Source organism: Hippocampus bargibanti, linkage group LG08, assembly GCF_051943395.1.
Source record: "Hippocampus bargibanti isolate YZ-2025 linkage group LG08, ASM5194339v1, whole genome shotgun sequence".
NCBI lineage: Eukaryota > Metazoa > Chordata > Actinopteri > Syngnathiformes > Syngnathidae > Hippocampus > Hippocampus bargibanti.
In genome coordinates, this window is record NC_142741.1 from 19,635,224 (window position 1) to 19,649,531 (window position 14,308).

The window sequence follows — 14,308 nt, forward strand, 5'->3', positions numbered from 1 at the left end:
CTGTGGCGAAGAACAGGAAAAAGATATTTTAATCTCCCTCGCCAAGTGTGTTGCTTTACAAAACATTTACTGTCATCAGCAACAAGACCCTTAACTATGACATGAAAGCATAATCGTATGACATCACTTTTTTTCTCCCTTTTATTTTTTTAGTCCAGCCTGGATTTCAAAATCTTTTCACTAAGTACGAGGGCTTGCGTCATCTTACATGTCAACCTTCATTGGTTACAAATATGCAAACACTTGCTGATTAGCAACATAAATTTATTTCTGCCAATCCCACATATGGGTTAGGAGTCATTAATAAATAAATTGACTGGTGAGGTGTTCCTGGCATGTCCCACCTCCGGGAGATCCCGGGGACAACACAGGACACGCTGGAGCGACTATGTAACCCAGCTGGCATGGGAATGTTTCAGGATTGCCCGGGAAGCGCTGGAAAAAGCAAGTCTATAATGCATTCATGTTCATCAATCAACACAATGCTATTGTCAAATTGTTCACCCTATCGTCACACATGACCTCTAAAATGAAATGAATTAAATTTGACATGATTAGCCCACAGATTTGCCTCATATCAGATGGCCGTGACACAGGGATTTGAATTAAACATTTGTTTAAACAAAAGTGACAGCCTTAAATAAGTCAATTAGATGTTACCAACGATTTCAACACAGTTCCCCTTGCATTCAGAAAAAGGCTGCGAGAATAATTATTTTTCATCATGTATCCTTACCATGAGGCACAAGGCTCATTAATACTGATGCAGCCTAAGTGAAAGGACAGTAATTTGTATGTTTCACAGGGTTCCACGATTTATTTGCATCAGGGTTCAAATCTCCAATTACACACAACAGTAACACAAATAGCATGGTACTTGAAAACAATATGGGGCTACAAAGTCAAAGTCAATCTATAGTAAACTGTTGAAAGCAGAGAATGTTTGAACTGCAACGACAACAAACCCAACACGTCCACGGTCTTTAGAAATGATCCCTAGTTCACAGTTTAAACAAACTTATCACTGTATCCTGTTTCACACATATTTAAAACAAATCATTTTTTTTGTTTTTTAGTTTTTTTCAAGGCCACTTTGACCATTTCTGTTTCAGGATAGATCAAGCTTACCCGCACACAATCAGCTGCTGAAATACAATTGCTACAACAAGTAACAACCACAGGTGATAGTTACTGGTAATACATTCAGAAGGAGGTCAGATAACACCAGAGCAAATAACCAGATTGTGGAGGCAGGTAAAAGAGATAGCATACACTGTTATTAGCTGCCTGAATACTCGACTTCATCACATGAATAATGCACATGGAAATGTAGGAGTTTATCTTGAATCCAGGATCCATTCGAATGACGGTCTGGTGTTATTTTATTTGCTTTTTTTCACATGCAAATGGTGGATAAAAGAAAAGGAGATATACAGAAAATCAAACATTTAATTTGTGCTTTCAAACATTTGGCTTCAATCATTGTCCAAATAATTCATTTACATTTGATCCAATGTGAATGTGCAACTAAGTGGGCAATAACAGGGTATTCATGAACACTAACTTCATGAGTTTCATGTAAAACAATCAAGATGTGACAAGATTGAATAACATTTGTTGTAAAAATCATTGGACATACCATTTTATCGGGAGCTCAAGTCAACACTTGTCATTTTGTATCACCTCACACTCGTTACATGAGTCATACAATTGAGCGTGTTCTTGTGTCTGATTAGTTGTTTTTCCTCTGGCATAGTGGTTTCCAGCATATCCAAGTTGGAGCCATCAAGGGATACGAGTTTCATAGTTCATTTTAATCAAGTGCTTATGTCAGCTCATGCTGACATTGTTAACAAAATTTTAAAAGTCTGTGTGGTTTAATGTAGATGACCTCAAATGGTTTCCACTGATATTCAGAGATTCAATAACAGTGGAGTTGGCATCGACTATGAATCAGCATTTCAAATGTGTTTTTTAAATTGTGTTTATTTGATTTTTTTCATGGTATTATTCATTCATTCATTCATTCATTCAGTCATTCATCTTTCCGAGCCGCTTAATACGCACAAGGTTTGCAGGGGGTGGTGCTAGCCTATCCCAGTCATCTTCGTGCACTGAATCTTTTGCCAGACAATCGCAGGGCACACAGACAAACAACCATTCGCGCTAACACTCACACTCACATCAAGGGACAATTTTTGAGTGCTCAATCAGCCTCCCCTGCCTGTTTTTGGAATGTGGGAGGAAACCGGAATACCCGGGGAAACCCATGCAGGTCGGATGAGAGCATGCAAACTCCTCACAGGGAGGCCGTAACGCGATTACAACTCATGACCTCTGCACTGTGAAATTGGCAATCAATTATTTCCATAACAATTTTTTTTTTTTTAATCATTGATGTGGAATTGCATCTTTCTGTTTCTTAGAGCAACAGAACAATGACCCAAATAACTTTTTGAATGTTGAGGAATTAAACACTATGCATATGTTTGGAAAAACTAAAGATACAAGCAAGTTTTCTTTTTCAGCACAACTTGTGCATGGTGAAGGTGTATGAGGGGATAATCAGAAAGCCATTGCCCATTTAATTTCAAACTAAACTGTGTGTATGCATATTTGTCTTCCTGACCATGTGTGTTTCGTATATATGTACGATATGAGTTCATGTCACTCAGCAGCACGATGAAATGTTCACACTTCTTGGTTTCAGAGTGTGAAATGGTATTTTGGGACAGTGAAACGACTGCATTATGTTGTTAAATTCGAGGCAAGCCTCCTTTTGGTTTTCCACATACACAACATATGGCATCGTCAAAAAAGTACAATCCAACACCAACGACTTGCATAAACATTTCAAACACTATAAAAGTCATTTCAAAGGAAAAGGAATTATGTATCAGCACTAATGTAGTGCATAAATAATTATTTGTTTGTTTATTCTCAGAAAAAAAACTGTTTACACAATAAAGTTGTGACATTTCCTTTACAAATTTCCATTAAGAATGAGAAAAGAGTTCCATTTTCAGCCTCTGTATGTCATGAGTTTTGGATATGTCCATTAAGAGACAACCACAGCTCCATTTGGTCCTTGTGATTTCATCACACACACACACACACACACACACACACACACACACACACACACACACACACACCATCACACACACTACAATAAAACAAAATGTAAAAAATAATTCCACTTTTGCGAGCCGTGATGATTTCAGGTTTGCGAGTCATCTTGCACTGACCCATCTGAGTTTTAGTTCTTGGCTCTTCTTTCGAGGAGCAATGTAGCATGGGAAAGAGTGTCATGTAAAAGCAAATGCTAGCTGCGCGGCTCACCCGGAGTACCTAGATTCGTTCATACCATCTTGTGGTGTTTGTATACGTCCAGTTTGGCAAGAGGCAGAGGACAACGTCGATGGGAAGAATACCAAAGTGGCTACATATCTATGTCACCATCATAGGCCAGCGTCAAAGGTTTCTGTGGTGGGGGTGTTGTCTTTGCAGTTTTGCCCGGTTTGCTGAAATACAAAAACAAGACAAGATGACAGTGGATCTGGTTTGTTGCCTCAAGGCAGCCCGACATGATAGCAACTTTTACGTAGAGTTCCATGATGTGATCGGAGGTGCACACTAGCAGCGAATTATTGTGAGGTGTGTAAGTCACCCTTGACAGCATGAAGAACAGGAATTTTGATGGCTTTGTAGCCCTTTTCCTGTTTGCATCTATAGTTTGTATGAGGCCACGCATGCTAGAAGAGGTTTTTGGAATAAATTGGTCCTCGTGATGAAGCTCTTGAGCAAATAAATTGGGACATACCAGACTAGGAATGAGAATGCAATAATGAAGAGTGTTAAGATGAATCCGACGGCAGTCACGGCATAAACCCACAGCTTTACTCGTCCATCTGTGGAATGAAAATCAACTTTTAGGATTTTTTTGTGTATTTTCAAGCTTCATGAGAAAATATTCAAACATTATATTCATATTTTCGATCAAAATAAAGGCTCTTCCTGTGTAAACACACCCTTCTGAAGTGTAATGGTTCGGCTATTTTTATAGCACATATAATGATGGAAACGCCAGACAACACCGAATTTTAGCGATTCAAGAAAGCCACAAGTCAAAAGTAATGATCTCGGGCACTGTCAAAGCATGACTGATCATTTCCATTTCAGTACCTGGGCCGACAGGACGTAAGGTCCACTCTGTGAGACGGTCTCGGGGCTGAGATGGTTTTAATCTTCCCGAGTTGGTTTTCACGTCAGCTTTCTTATTGGTGTCTACGCCAGGGGTTCGAGTGCAGTAGTCCAAGAAGCCTTGTGTGGTCATCACTTCGGTATAACCCTTCTCACACCGACACACACCACTCTGCATAGAAAGGGATGGCATTACTAATAGTCAGTATTTTTGTAAAACATTTTACTGATTATTAAGGGTGACTTTTGGAAAAAGTCTGACAAATATTATTTTCTGACAGCCGTGAAAAATCAATTATTAATCGACCACCACTTTAGTTCCATCAATCCATTTTTCGATCCGCTTATCCTCATAAGGGTCGTGGGGGGGTGTTGGAGACTTTTCCGGCCGTCTTCGGGCAGTAGGACACCCTGAACCGATTGGCAGCCGGTCATAGGCAGTACACACACATACAAACAACAATCCACATTCAATTCCCGCTACGGCTTCCCTGTGTGGAGTTTGCATGTTCTCCCGGGGCCCGCGTGGATTTTCTCCGGGTCCTCTGGTTTTCTCCCACATTCTAAAAACATGAGTGGCAGGCTGATTGAACACTCCAAATCGTCCCTTGGTGTGAGTGCGAGCGCAAATGGTTGTTCGTCTCTGTGTGCCCTGCGATTGGTTGTCTACCGGTTCAAGGTGTCTCTTCCTATTGCCCAAAAACAGCTATGATGTGCTCGGTGACCCTTGTGAGTTGGATAAAGCTGTTGGGGAAATTAATGAACGAACGAGTAGTTGGTGAAGATGCATTGTTAAAGTATGTCATGGTATCAGAATCAGAATCAGTATCATCTTTATTGCCAAGTAAGTAGAACACACAAGGAATTTGTCTCCGGTAGAACACGCTGTACTACGAGGCACTATACAGTTCTATTTGGGTCACTTTTTAGAGAATTAATGGCTTGGTGGAAGAAGCTGTTTAAATATTTGCTGGATTTGGTGCGCATGGATCGGTAGCGCCTGCCTGAGGGGAGTAGCTGTAAAAGGTGGTGGGTAGGGTGCGCAGGGTCCAACAGGATTTCCCGCGCCCTTGTTTGGATTCTTGCAGTGAGCAAGTCCTCGAGAGCGGGTAGGGTGGTGCAAATGTTTTTTTTTTCCGCCGTCCTAACTGTCCGTTGAAGTCGTTGACATTTTGAAGAATGTTTCTTGCATATTCCAGAAGAGGAAATAACATATTTTTATATTGAACTTCTATCTTGAACTTATATTCAAAAGTACTATGGTTCAGTGTTTGACAATGTCTTGGAATTGCATAAAGTCGACTGCAAGGGGCAGTAAAACTTCAAAATTTCATTTTGTCTCCTTGATTGCATTTTAATTTGTATGCGGCTCATGCCCCCTGCCCCCGCCAACCTTCGGTCCTCGCTTTCTGGCATGCAGCATGCATTTATCGGCATTAATATGATTATGCTTTATGGCATGTCCTTTAAAAAATGATGTAATCTTTCAAAGTCCATTTGAAACCATCGCGATGGGAAGAAAGTGGCAAGACAATACAATAATTGATCACAGTTGCGTCGTGACAGTATAGCATGATCTTACCGACGTGCAGCGTGAGAACGGTTTGGCGCAGGGTGGATGGCAGTGCCGTATCATGCTCGGCCTTTTCTGCGGGAAACATCCCCCTGATGAAGAAAAAAATGAGGGGTTTCGCTTGAGTGCCGGGATTCACTGATCAATAAATTAATGTAGTGTCATGACTGATTAATGTGTCTTAGTTTCCTATCAGGGTCCATGATCAATCTGTGAACATTTTAATTCCAACATTGGAAAATTACGTGTCAAAATATCAAAGGAGTGTTGGGCTCTCTCTCCAGAGGGAGGTTATTCCTCCTGGGCTCATATTTGCCAGAAACATTTCCTTTAAAGAGATACGATAACATTCAGCTTCTATTTACAGCACATGAAGCTCACCCTAAGCTTCCGTTCCCACAGCACTGGTACCTTTGTTCCGTTACTCTTGGCCTGCTTTTCTTCCCACACATACAAATGCATGATTATATTTATATGGATTGAAAGTCTCGCGCCTCCGCCTCTGGCTTATTGATTACTTATGCCAAGAGTGAGAGGGGGAATCAATGAAGGCCACACTGAAAATAGGCACATCAGATAAGGTGGTAAATTCAACGAGGACACAATACTAAAATTTGTCTTCTCATGTTAGATGTGTTCGACATGTTAGCACCGGAGGCTCTTATTTGCTACTATCAACTAGTATTTTAGGTTCATGCCTTGGATATTGATGTAAAGGATTAAATAATGCAGTTTGCTGAAAATCCCACATACATTATTTTACAAATGTGAATACAGGTACAGTGATACCTCGGTTCTCGACCATAATCCGTTCAAGAACCCTGTTCGAAAAGCGATTTGTTCGAACACCGAAACCATCTCTTTGCTCCTGTCACATGCGTGTTGACAGCGGGGGCCGGGGCTGCCTCTGCCGGCCACCCTCCTCCTGCTGTCAATCCTCTAATCACGGACACAGGGCATTTATACGGTTCGCGATCACCTCGGCACCATACCTGGACTCTTCCTTCGATGCGCGAGTGTATCCAGTCCGAGGTATTTTCCCTGCGTCCCATAAATTTATGTCATCTTCCAGGATTGCGTAATTTTGCACCCTCGTGTGCCATTTGCTTTTTGGCGTAGTAAGCGGGTCGGATCCCCCCCTGCCTTCTTACTCGCTATATTTTCTTTTATTTGTGAATAAACATCCTGTTGGTTAGTACGTCTCTGCCGCCTGCTTTGGGATCCCAAACATTCCACTACGTTCCGAGTCAGCTGCCGTCACTCTCGCTCGGAACGTGACAGCTACGGATGACTCGGCTACAGGATGTTCTTTTCTCTTAAAACAGGGATGTCTAAGTCATTTTTTGCCGCGGGCCACATTGTAGTTATGGTTTCCTTTCGAGGGCCGTTATGAATTTGAGGAACCCATTAGAATGTTTAAATCCCTTCAAATATTACATATAGAGCACACAGCAAATTAATGAATAACTCGTTTTCAAATCTGAAGTCAAGAATAATGACTTTTATTGTGGTTGACATCCAGAAATATGAAATTTTGGCTCAGATTTCAGCAATCATCATGGAATTTAACAAGTTTGATTTGCTTTCGCGGGCCGAAAAAAAATGATGTGGCGGGCCGGATTTGGCCCGCGGGCGTTGACTTTGACACCTGTGTCTTAAAATATCTATCCAATGACACTTGCTCTCACTCCCAGAGCCACATCACTAGATTTCACAGCCTCCTTATTCTTTAATATCGTACTGATCATAGATTTCGCCATGCTGTATTCCCTCGCCAGATCAGACACTCGCACACCTCCTTCATATTTTGCGATTATTTCTTTCTTAAATGCAATAGTTGTACGCACTACTTTTCTTTTTTCACTTTTAGCAGCACTTACTTTCTTTGGAGGCATGATTAGGGGCTAAAACTCTTCATACACCTATATTAGATGCTAGAGCAAAATGCAGCACGTCCGCAAGCGACAACAGTTGGTCACGGAGAGAGCGATACACCCGTACGCCGCTCAGCACCCCACCCTCGCGTACGCACTCACGCGTCGTATTGGCGTTCGAACACAGATTGTTGCTCGAACTATGAAGCAAGCATTTCTCGAATATTTTGTTCATACTCCGATTTGTTCGAACTGTGAGACGTTCGATAACCGAGGTTCCATTGTACACTGATTCATTTCGTTTTTTGATCGATATTTATTTCCATGTGACATCAGTGAAGGAGTCACATTTTGTGGTGCGTCTGCTGCAGCTTAGTTTCAGGGTGTTTTTTTTTTTGAAATATGCGAGTCCTGTGACACGAATTTGAACGTACCACTGATGGTATGTGGGCTCCCCGTAGCGGTAGTCGAAAAAGTTACTTTTGTTTAAGGTTACTTTTGATCGTTGCTGTAAATGATTGCAGCTAAACATTTATTTAGGTGTAATCACACCAATATTTATGTAGCAGTGCTTAAAAATTGTCTTACTATATGTCCCATAAGTCCAGATCCTATGGCTCGATTTTCCAACTGGAAAAGGCAAACACTTTTTCAATGTGCTTCTTTTGCAAACGTATACTAAAGTTGTTTTTGGGAGAATTGTACAATTTATTAAAAAAAGGCTGTAATTTATTATGGACAAAACCTGGCTTATTTATGTATAGATTTTTATGTACTTATTTCTATGTATTATTTTAACAATTGTGGCCTAATGAAGAAAGTATCCTGAGTGCTATGTATTTTTCCCAATAGCATTTTTTAAAATTAATTCTTTAAATGACAGACTGAACATTCCACAACCAGGATGAGAGAGGATAATAGCACGACACCAAATTGACCATATATTCCCTTCATTCACATTGTATACCTTCTAAAACTAACAACTTCAATGACAGTTGACATTTTTATTTTACTATGCTTAGAAAATCTTGTTTTTCTATCCTTTCACACCCCCCCCCCCCCACACACCCTATCCCCTTTCAAATTGCTGCTGTCGACTGCAAATTTCCCCAGAAGATATATCACTCCAGAAGAAAACCTCATCATCTTCATGAGTTGAATGACAGTAGACAGAGAAATTTGCTTATTTGGACAAATTTGGACATTCTCACCTTGGGGCGTCATAACATTTGACGCCATCATGTTCGTCATTAATGGCTCTGTGTGGTTTTATTTTGAATTTACAGATAAGATGTACACTGACTACTTTACATTGCAGCAAAGTGTCATTTCCTCAGTGCTTTCTCATGAAAGTATGCCATCAATTATTTAACAAAATGTGAATTCATTCTCGCTTTTTGCGAGATACCGAATATTGTAAAAGTTGTCACATCTGTTCCACTTGTTCACTGGAAAACATCGGAGCATAAAACCTTGATCATGCATATTGATGCACAGCTCACACCGGTTCAGACCAGTGTGATGCACATTAAAACGAGAACTAGGACACTTTAGTGTCTACTGCTTCAACTCAGACATAGAACAAAGATATTCACATTTATGTCCAGCTCTTCATATTTCAATGACAACACGGCTTCAAGAGCCATCCGGGGTGGTAAGATAACAGTGTTCACCTGTGACTATGACACCATCCGAGCGCTGACACCACACTGCTCTCTCATTATTGCTCCATCCTCCCGTCCTCCACTGGTAACTGTAGCACTGGCCTCCTGCAGCAGAAGCAGAGAGGCAGATGATGCTCATTAGCAGCTCATATCGACCATACAGCGGGGCTGTTAGGCTCCGATGGACATTTTACCTGACAGGGTAAGACATAATGTGGATGGAGGAAAAAGGGGCCCCATTTACCACTTTGTGGGGATTACAGGAAATGGGATGACTGGAATTGCTTGGAACTGAATTAGAGACAGAACTACATTTTTGCTGGAGGGAAACTCTGGTGAACAAAACTTGGAAACAGTCAAGTCAAACTCCATTCTGATGTTTGCATCAATAAAACAGGATTAAAGATCAGACTATTTAGATCAGACAAATTAGGTAAAACAAGAATGTGGCATTAAATGAAATGCCAAGTACTTCGACGAATGGTTTGAAAAGTGGCGAATTAATGAGGAAATCAGAAGCCTGTGGTTAATTTTGAATAACAAAGTATGTACGGAGAAAGGGCACGCCTATTTACTGAATCACAAAAACAACATAGATTTGTGGTTTAAACAAGTTCCCCAAACTCAACTCGCATAAAATACAGGTACAGAAAGTAGCCTGTACCTGTCTAGTCTACTGGGCTGGGCAATAACCTGATGCGTCATCCTCACTATTTCATTAAAATTGGATACGTGGCAGGGCAGTTATGACCTTTCGAGGTTTAGAATACTGACCTTTTAATAATGGCCAATAACACTCTTTCAATTTGACATTAATATGGCAAAAGTGTCATTAATATCATGACGTCCTATATAGATATGCTATAAATGTGTTTAACCTTTTTGCTTTATTCAAGTGAAACCCACAAACAATAATTTGACTGAACTGAACTGTGGCGTGATGACGGCCTTTACAAAGGGATGGTCAATTGTTTTACACACTGTATTTTCCAGTGTATAAGACGCACCTTAGTATAAGGTGCACCCCCAATAAATGGTGTGTTTTCTAACTTTTTCCATATTTTAGGCGTACCTTCAATGAATTAAAAAAGTTTTCCAAATGCAATAAATATATAAAAGTTTTACAAATACTGTATAAGGTGCTACAGCAGAGGCTGGGGTTACACACTACTTCTTCTACAGGGGGAAACGGAGTCGGTTGCTGCTGACAGTAGTTCCGAGACCTGTTGTGGCTTCACATATAAGGCGCACCAACGTATAAGGTGCAGGGTTATCTTTTGGGTCCGCTTTATAGACTGTAAAACCCGGTACTCATATATGAATTAGTTGTCAGGTACAGCGAAATACGGAATTTAAGAACGAGCCAATGGTGTATTACGGATGCGCAAGACAGTCATTTTAAAGGCACTTCCTGTGCACAGAAACCAACATTTTTATTTTATAATGTTGTAGCAATCTTTTCATTGGTTGAATGAATGCTTTTGATTTTTGTCATGCTGCCTGTAAAGTTCCTTCCCATGTTTCTAGCAGATATTTAGAGCAAATGATTTGTAAAAGCTTTCTTTAACATTCCACACTGAAGAAAAGAAAAGCACAAAACTAGCACCAATCTTCAGGCTGTGCAGTGGGCAGTAAATATATTGACTCTACTTGTATCTGGGTCAATGCTCTATGATTCAAACATTCGCCTGATTGTTGTCAAAGCAAGTTTTCTTATCCCACTGCTTCTCTTGACTCTGTGCTGCAGCTTTGTGTGCACTCAGTGGATTAATAAAAATAAATACATGTTCAATTCCTCCGCATGAATAGTAAAAAGGAGATCATGCCACAGCAGTCATTGATTCTGTAGTTGTTCATTTGCCTGACTTGCATTTCAAGGCAGTATGGGTTGAGTTCCCATTCAGTGCAGTATAAATATTTTTGTCCCCATGATAGTCCAAAGATCACAGAGTTTAACATTTTTGTCCATTTGCCGTAAAGTTATACTTTGACTTACAATTGCCCTCAGATTATCTGTCATCATCATTTCTTGGGTTTGTTCGTATTGAGATGTAATACAAACTGTCAGTTATGAATATGATCAATTGAAGACAAAAGTTGAAACACTGCAATTAGTGTGGAGAAGACATTAACACTGAGCAAACCACTTTGTAAGTGGTCAACCTAAGTGAAAGCTACACTCATAACACATAAACATTCAATATAGCGCAAGAAACCTAAGACTCTCTTTTTTCATCAGAAAAAAAGACCCATGTAATTCCTAAAATATATGAATCTGGAGTTATATGAGCTTGAAATGAGGATGGGTGTCCAAAATACTATGCAATACATACATATTGGTTTATATAGCGCTTTAACAACAGCTGAAGCTGGTACAAACCGGCTAACATGAAAAAAGGGAAATTCTGCCCCCTTTTGGAAGGGAAAAACATTGCCAGAGGCCATGACCAGCGTTTATCGGCATCTAAACAAGAAAAAACAAAAGCCGAATATTTTCGGGAATGGCGCTGTATGTCATATTTTCAATTCCCGAATAAATTCGTGAATGGCAGTGAATGAGTTAAATGCACAGATCAACACAATCATTTACTTCGTAAAACATGTTTCATTCAAAGTTATTTTAGGGAAGGAATAAAGTGATCTCGCTGAATCAATTTCAACTTGAAAACAGCCCTATTAACAAAAAACAACAATCATCTGATCAGATGTTTGTCCAGCACCTTTACATGGCTGTGTTTCAAAGACTTGCTGTGGGCAGGTATCCTGGTTCTCAGGAACTTGAATGATCACTGCTCTGGAACGGGATTGACGCCCTGTGCTTTCAAAACTCCGACCTTCCACACACGTCAACTGGCAAGAGCTCCAAGATGACCACTCCGCCAAATGACAATCTCCTAAAAAGAAAGAAAGAAAGAAAGAAAGAAAGAAAGAAAGAAAGAAAGAAAGAAAGAAAGAAAGAAAGAAAGAAAGAAAGAAAGAAAGAAAGAAAGAAAGAAAGAAAGAAAGAAAGAAAGAAAGAAAGAAAGAAAGAAAGAAAGAAAGAAAGAAAGAAAGAAAGAAAGAAACAAACAAACAAACATTACTGGCAAGGCCATCTTTGTCAGTAATGTAATCGGATAATTTTCCAACACGCACATGCACACGCATATTCACAGATAACACATCCGTACACGATGGCTGGCAAGCACTATTTCAGGAATCATTTTATTGGCGTTCCTCTGACAGTGTCTGGTATATTTAATTAAAAAAACTACTTCTATATATCTATGACAGAAATCAAAACCACAAATAAATTACTCAAAGCCCAGTGGGTATTCAGAGATAATACACTAGACGTCATCATATAGAACATTAACTTATAACTGAAGAGCTGGTAGTAAAATGGTGTCTCGCGAGGAAGTGGCAAATTAATTTCATTTGGGGAAACATTTTTAGCGGAGAAGTATTTGTTGTCATGCGACAAATCACATTTTGCTTCCTGAAGGTAAAAAAAGGCGTGTAATCTTTGACATGGTTGTTACATAGGTAATAAAATAAATCAATGCATAAAAATACACATGCATGCATGCACATGCACGAACCCAAATACATATTTGTGATTATGTGGATGACTGATTTCTGTGGTTTAAATTTATGGCAAACTGATGTCAACACAAAACAAGAGGTGGAATTTATACAGTAGGTTTAAAATACTTTACACATAATGCAACTTTCGGGAGTAAGCATTAGCCCCTTTAATGCAGAACGCTTAAGTTCATAATATAAATGTTGCATGGTGGCTCGCATGTGATGTCCAAATATATAATAAAAAGAAAATTAATTAACTTTTGTGCAGTGCGAAAATGTTATTTATTTATTTATTTATTTATTTACAAAAGTTCAAGTAACATCTAAAAACATCTCAAACATATTTGGAACCTCTTCCATGAAGGAAACACCCACACAGATATGACACAAATCTTTGATATTTGAGTGGTCAATCAAATAGGGAGAATGAAACACTGCTACTTATTTAGCTATTTAGCTAATGTCATCCCGTGGATCAGTTCCAGTGCCTTCTTATCAGAGAAGGCCCGCTACAAGGGCTCTTTATGGTATGGATACATTCTAATAGCATATTTAAGCTTATTTTACCCTTGTGACATGGAGGGTTATCCTGCTGGAAGTCACTATCAAAAGAGGCTAATCTTATATTAAGTGATTGAACTGTCTGGACTGTCTTGCTTGAATAATTCTGAAGAAACACTCGCGTGTCAAAGCAGACAAAATTTCGAAATCAGATTTACTGTACACCATCCAAACTCAGTCGCTGTTATTTTCAGAGCAGAAATTCCCATATTGACTTGGCATTTGACTCGACTGATTTTGACACATAATATTGTGATATGTGATGGCATAAGCATTGAAGTAACTTTTAGGTTTATTGCTTTTAGTTATCATACATTTGTTTATTGTGATACATTGATCATGCTGATGCGTTTAATAAAAATGTTCATACAGGTACTCATACATGCAATCACACATTCACCATTCTTCTTTGTCTTTCACGTTCACACTTAATCATTCAACTAACTATACATTCAATATTCGTGTGAAGTTATTAATGTCTGCTGTGAAGATGTTACCACTAAGGAAGGACTAAAGTAAAGAATTGAAGCTGAATGTTTATTGTGATACATTGATCATGCTGATGCTTTTAATAAAAATGTTCATACAGGTAATCATACATTCAATCACACATTCACCATTCTTCTTTGTCTTTCACGTTCAAACTTAATCATTAAACTAACTATACATTCAATGTTCGTGTGAAGTTATTAATGTCTGCTGTGAAGATGTTACCACTAAGGAAGGACTAAAGTAAATAATTGAAGCCGAATGTTTCTTTTGGAACTCAGCTAATCTTCAGCAAATGGATGCCAGAGTGATACAGCTGAGACGTTGATTAGAATAAAATAATTTCTGCTTATGAGAAACTATCTACCAAGGCCAGT

General features: G+C 39.4%; 1 protein-coding gene across 3 annotated transcripts in view; it reads right to left on the reverse strand.

Annotated features, from left to right (window-relative positions):
* Positions 1-414: 414 nt before the first annotated feature.
* The window catches only part of thsd7ba (thrombospondin, type I, domain containing 7Ba), a 261,993-nt gene continuing 248,099 nt past the window's right edge, over positions 415-14,308 (reverse strand). For all 3 annotated transcript variants that reach the window (XM_089002333.1, XM_089002331.1, XM_089002332.1), the window contains exons 24-29: positions 12,035-12,208; positions 9,324-9,419; positions 5,786-5,868; positions 4,186-4,375; positions 3,824-3,911; positions 415-3,524 (exon numbers count right to left, since the gene is read on the reverse strand). In XM_089002333.1, coding sequence (XP_088858459.1) covers positions 3,443-3,524; positions 3,824-3,911; positions 4,186-4,375; positions 5,786-5,868; positions 9,324-9,419; positions 12,035-12,208 — 713 coding nt within the window. In that variant the 3' untranslated portion in view covers positions 415-3,442. The remainder of the gene's footprint in view (positions 3,525-3,823; positions 3,912-4,185; positions 4,376-5,785; positions 5,869-9,323; positions 9,420-12,034; positions 12,209-14,308) is intronic.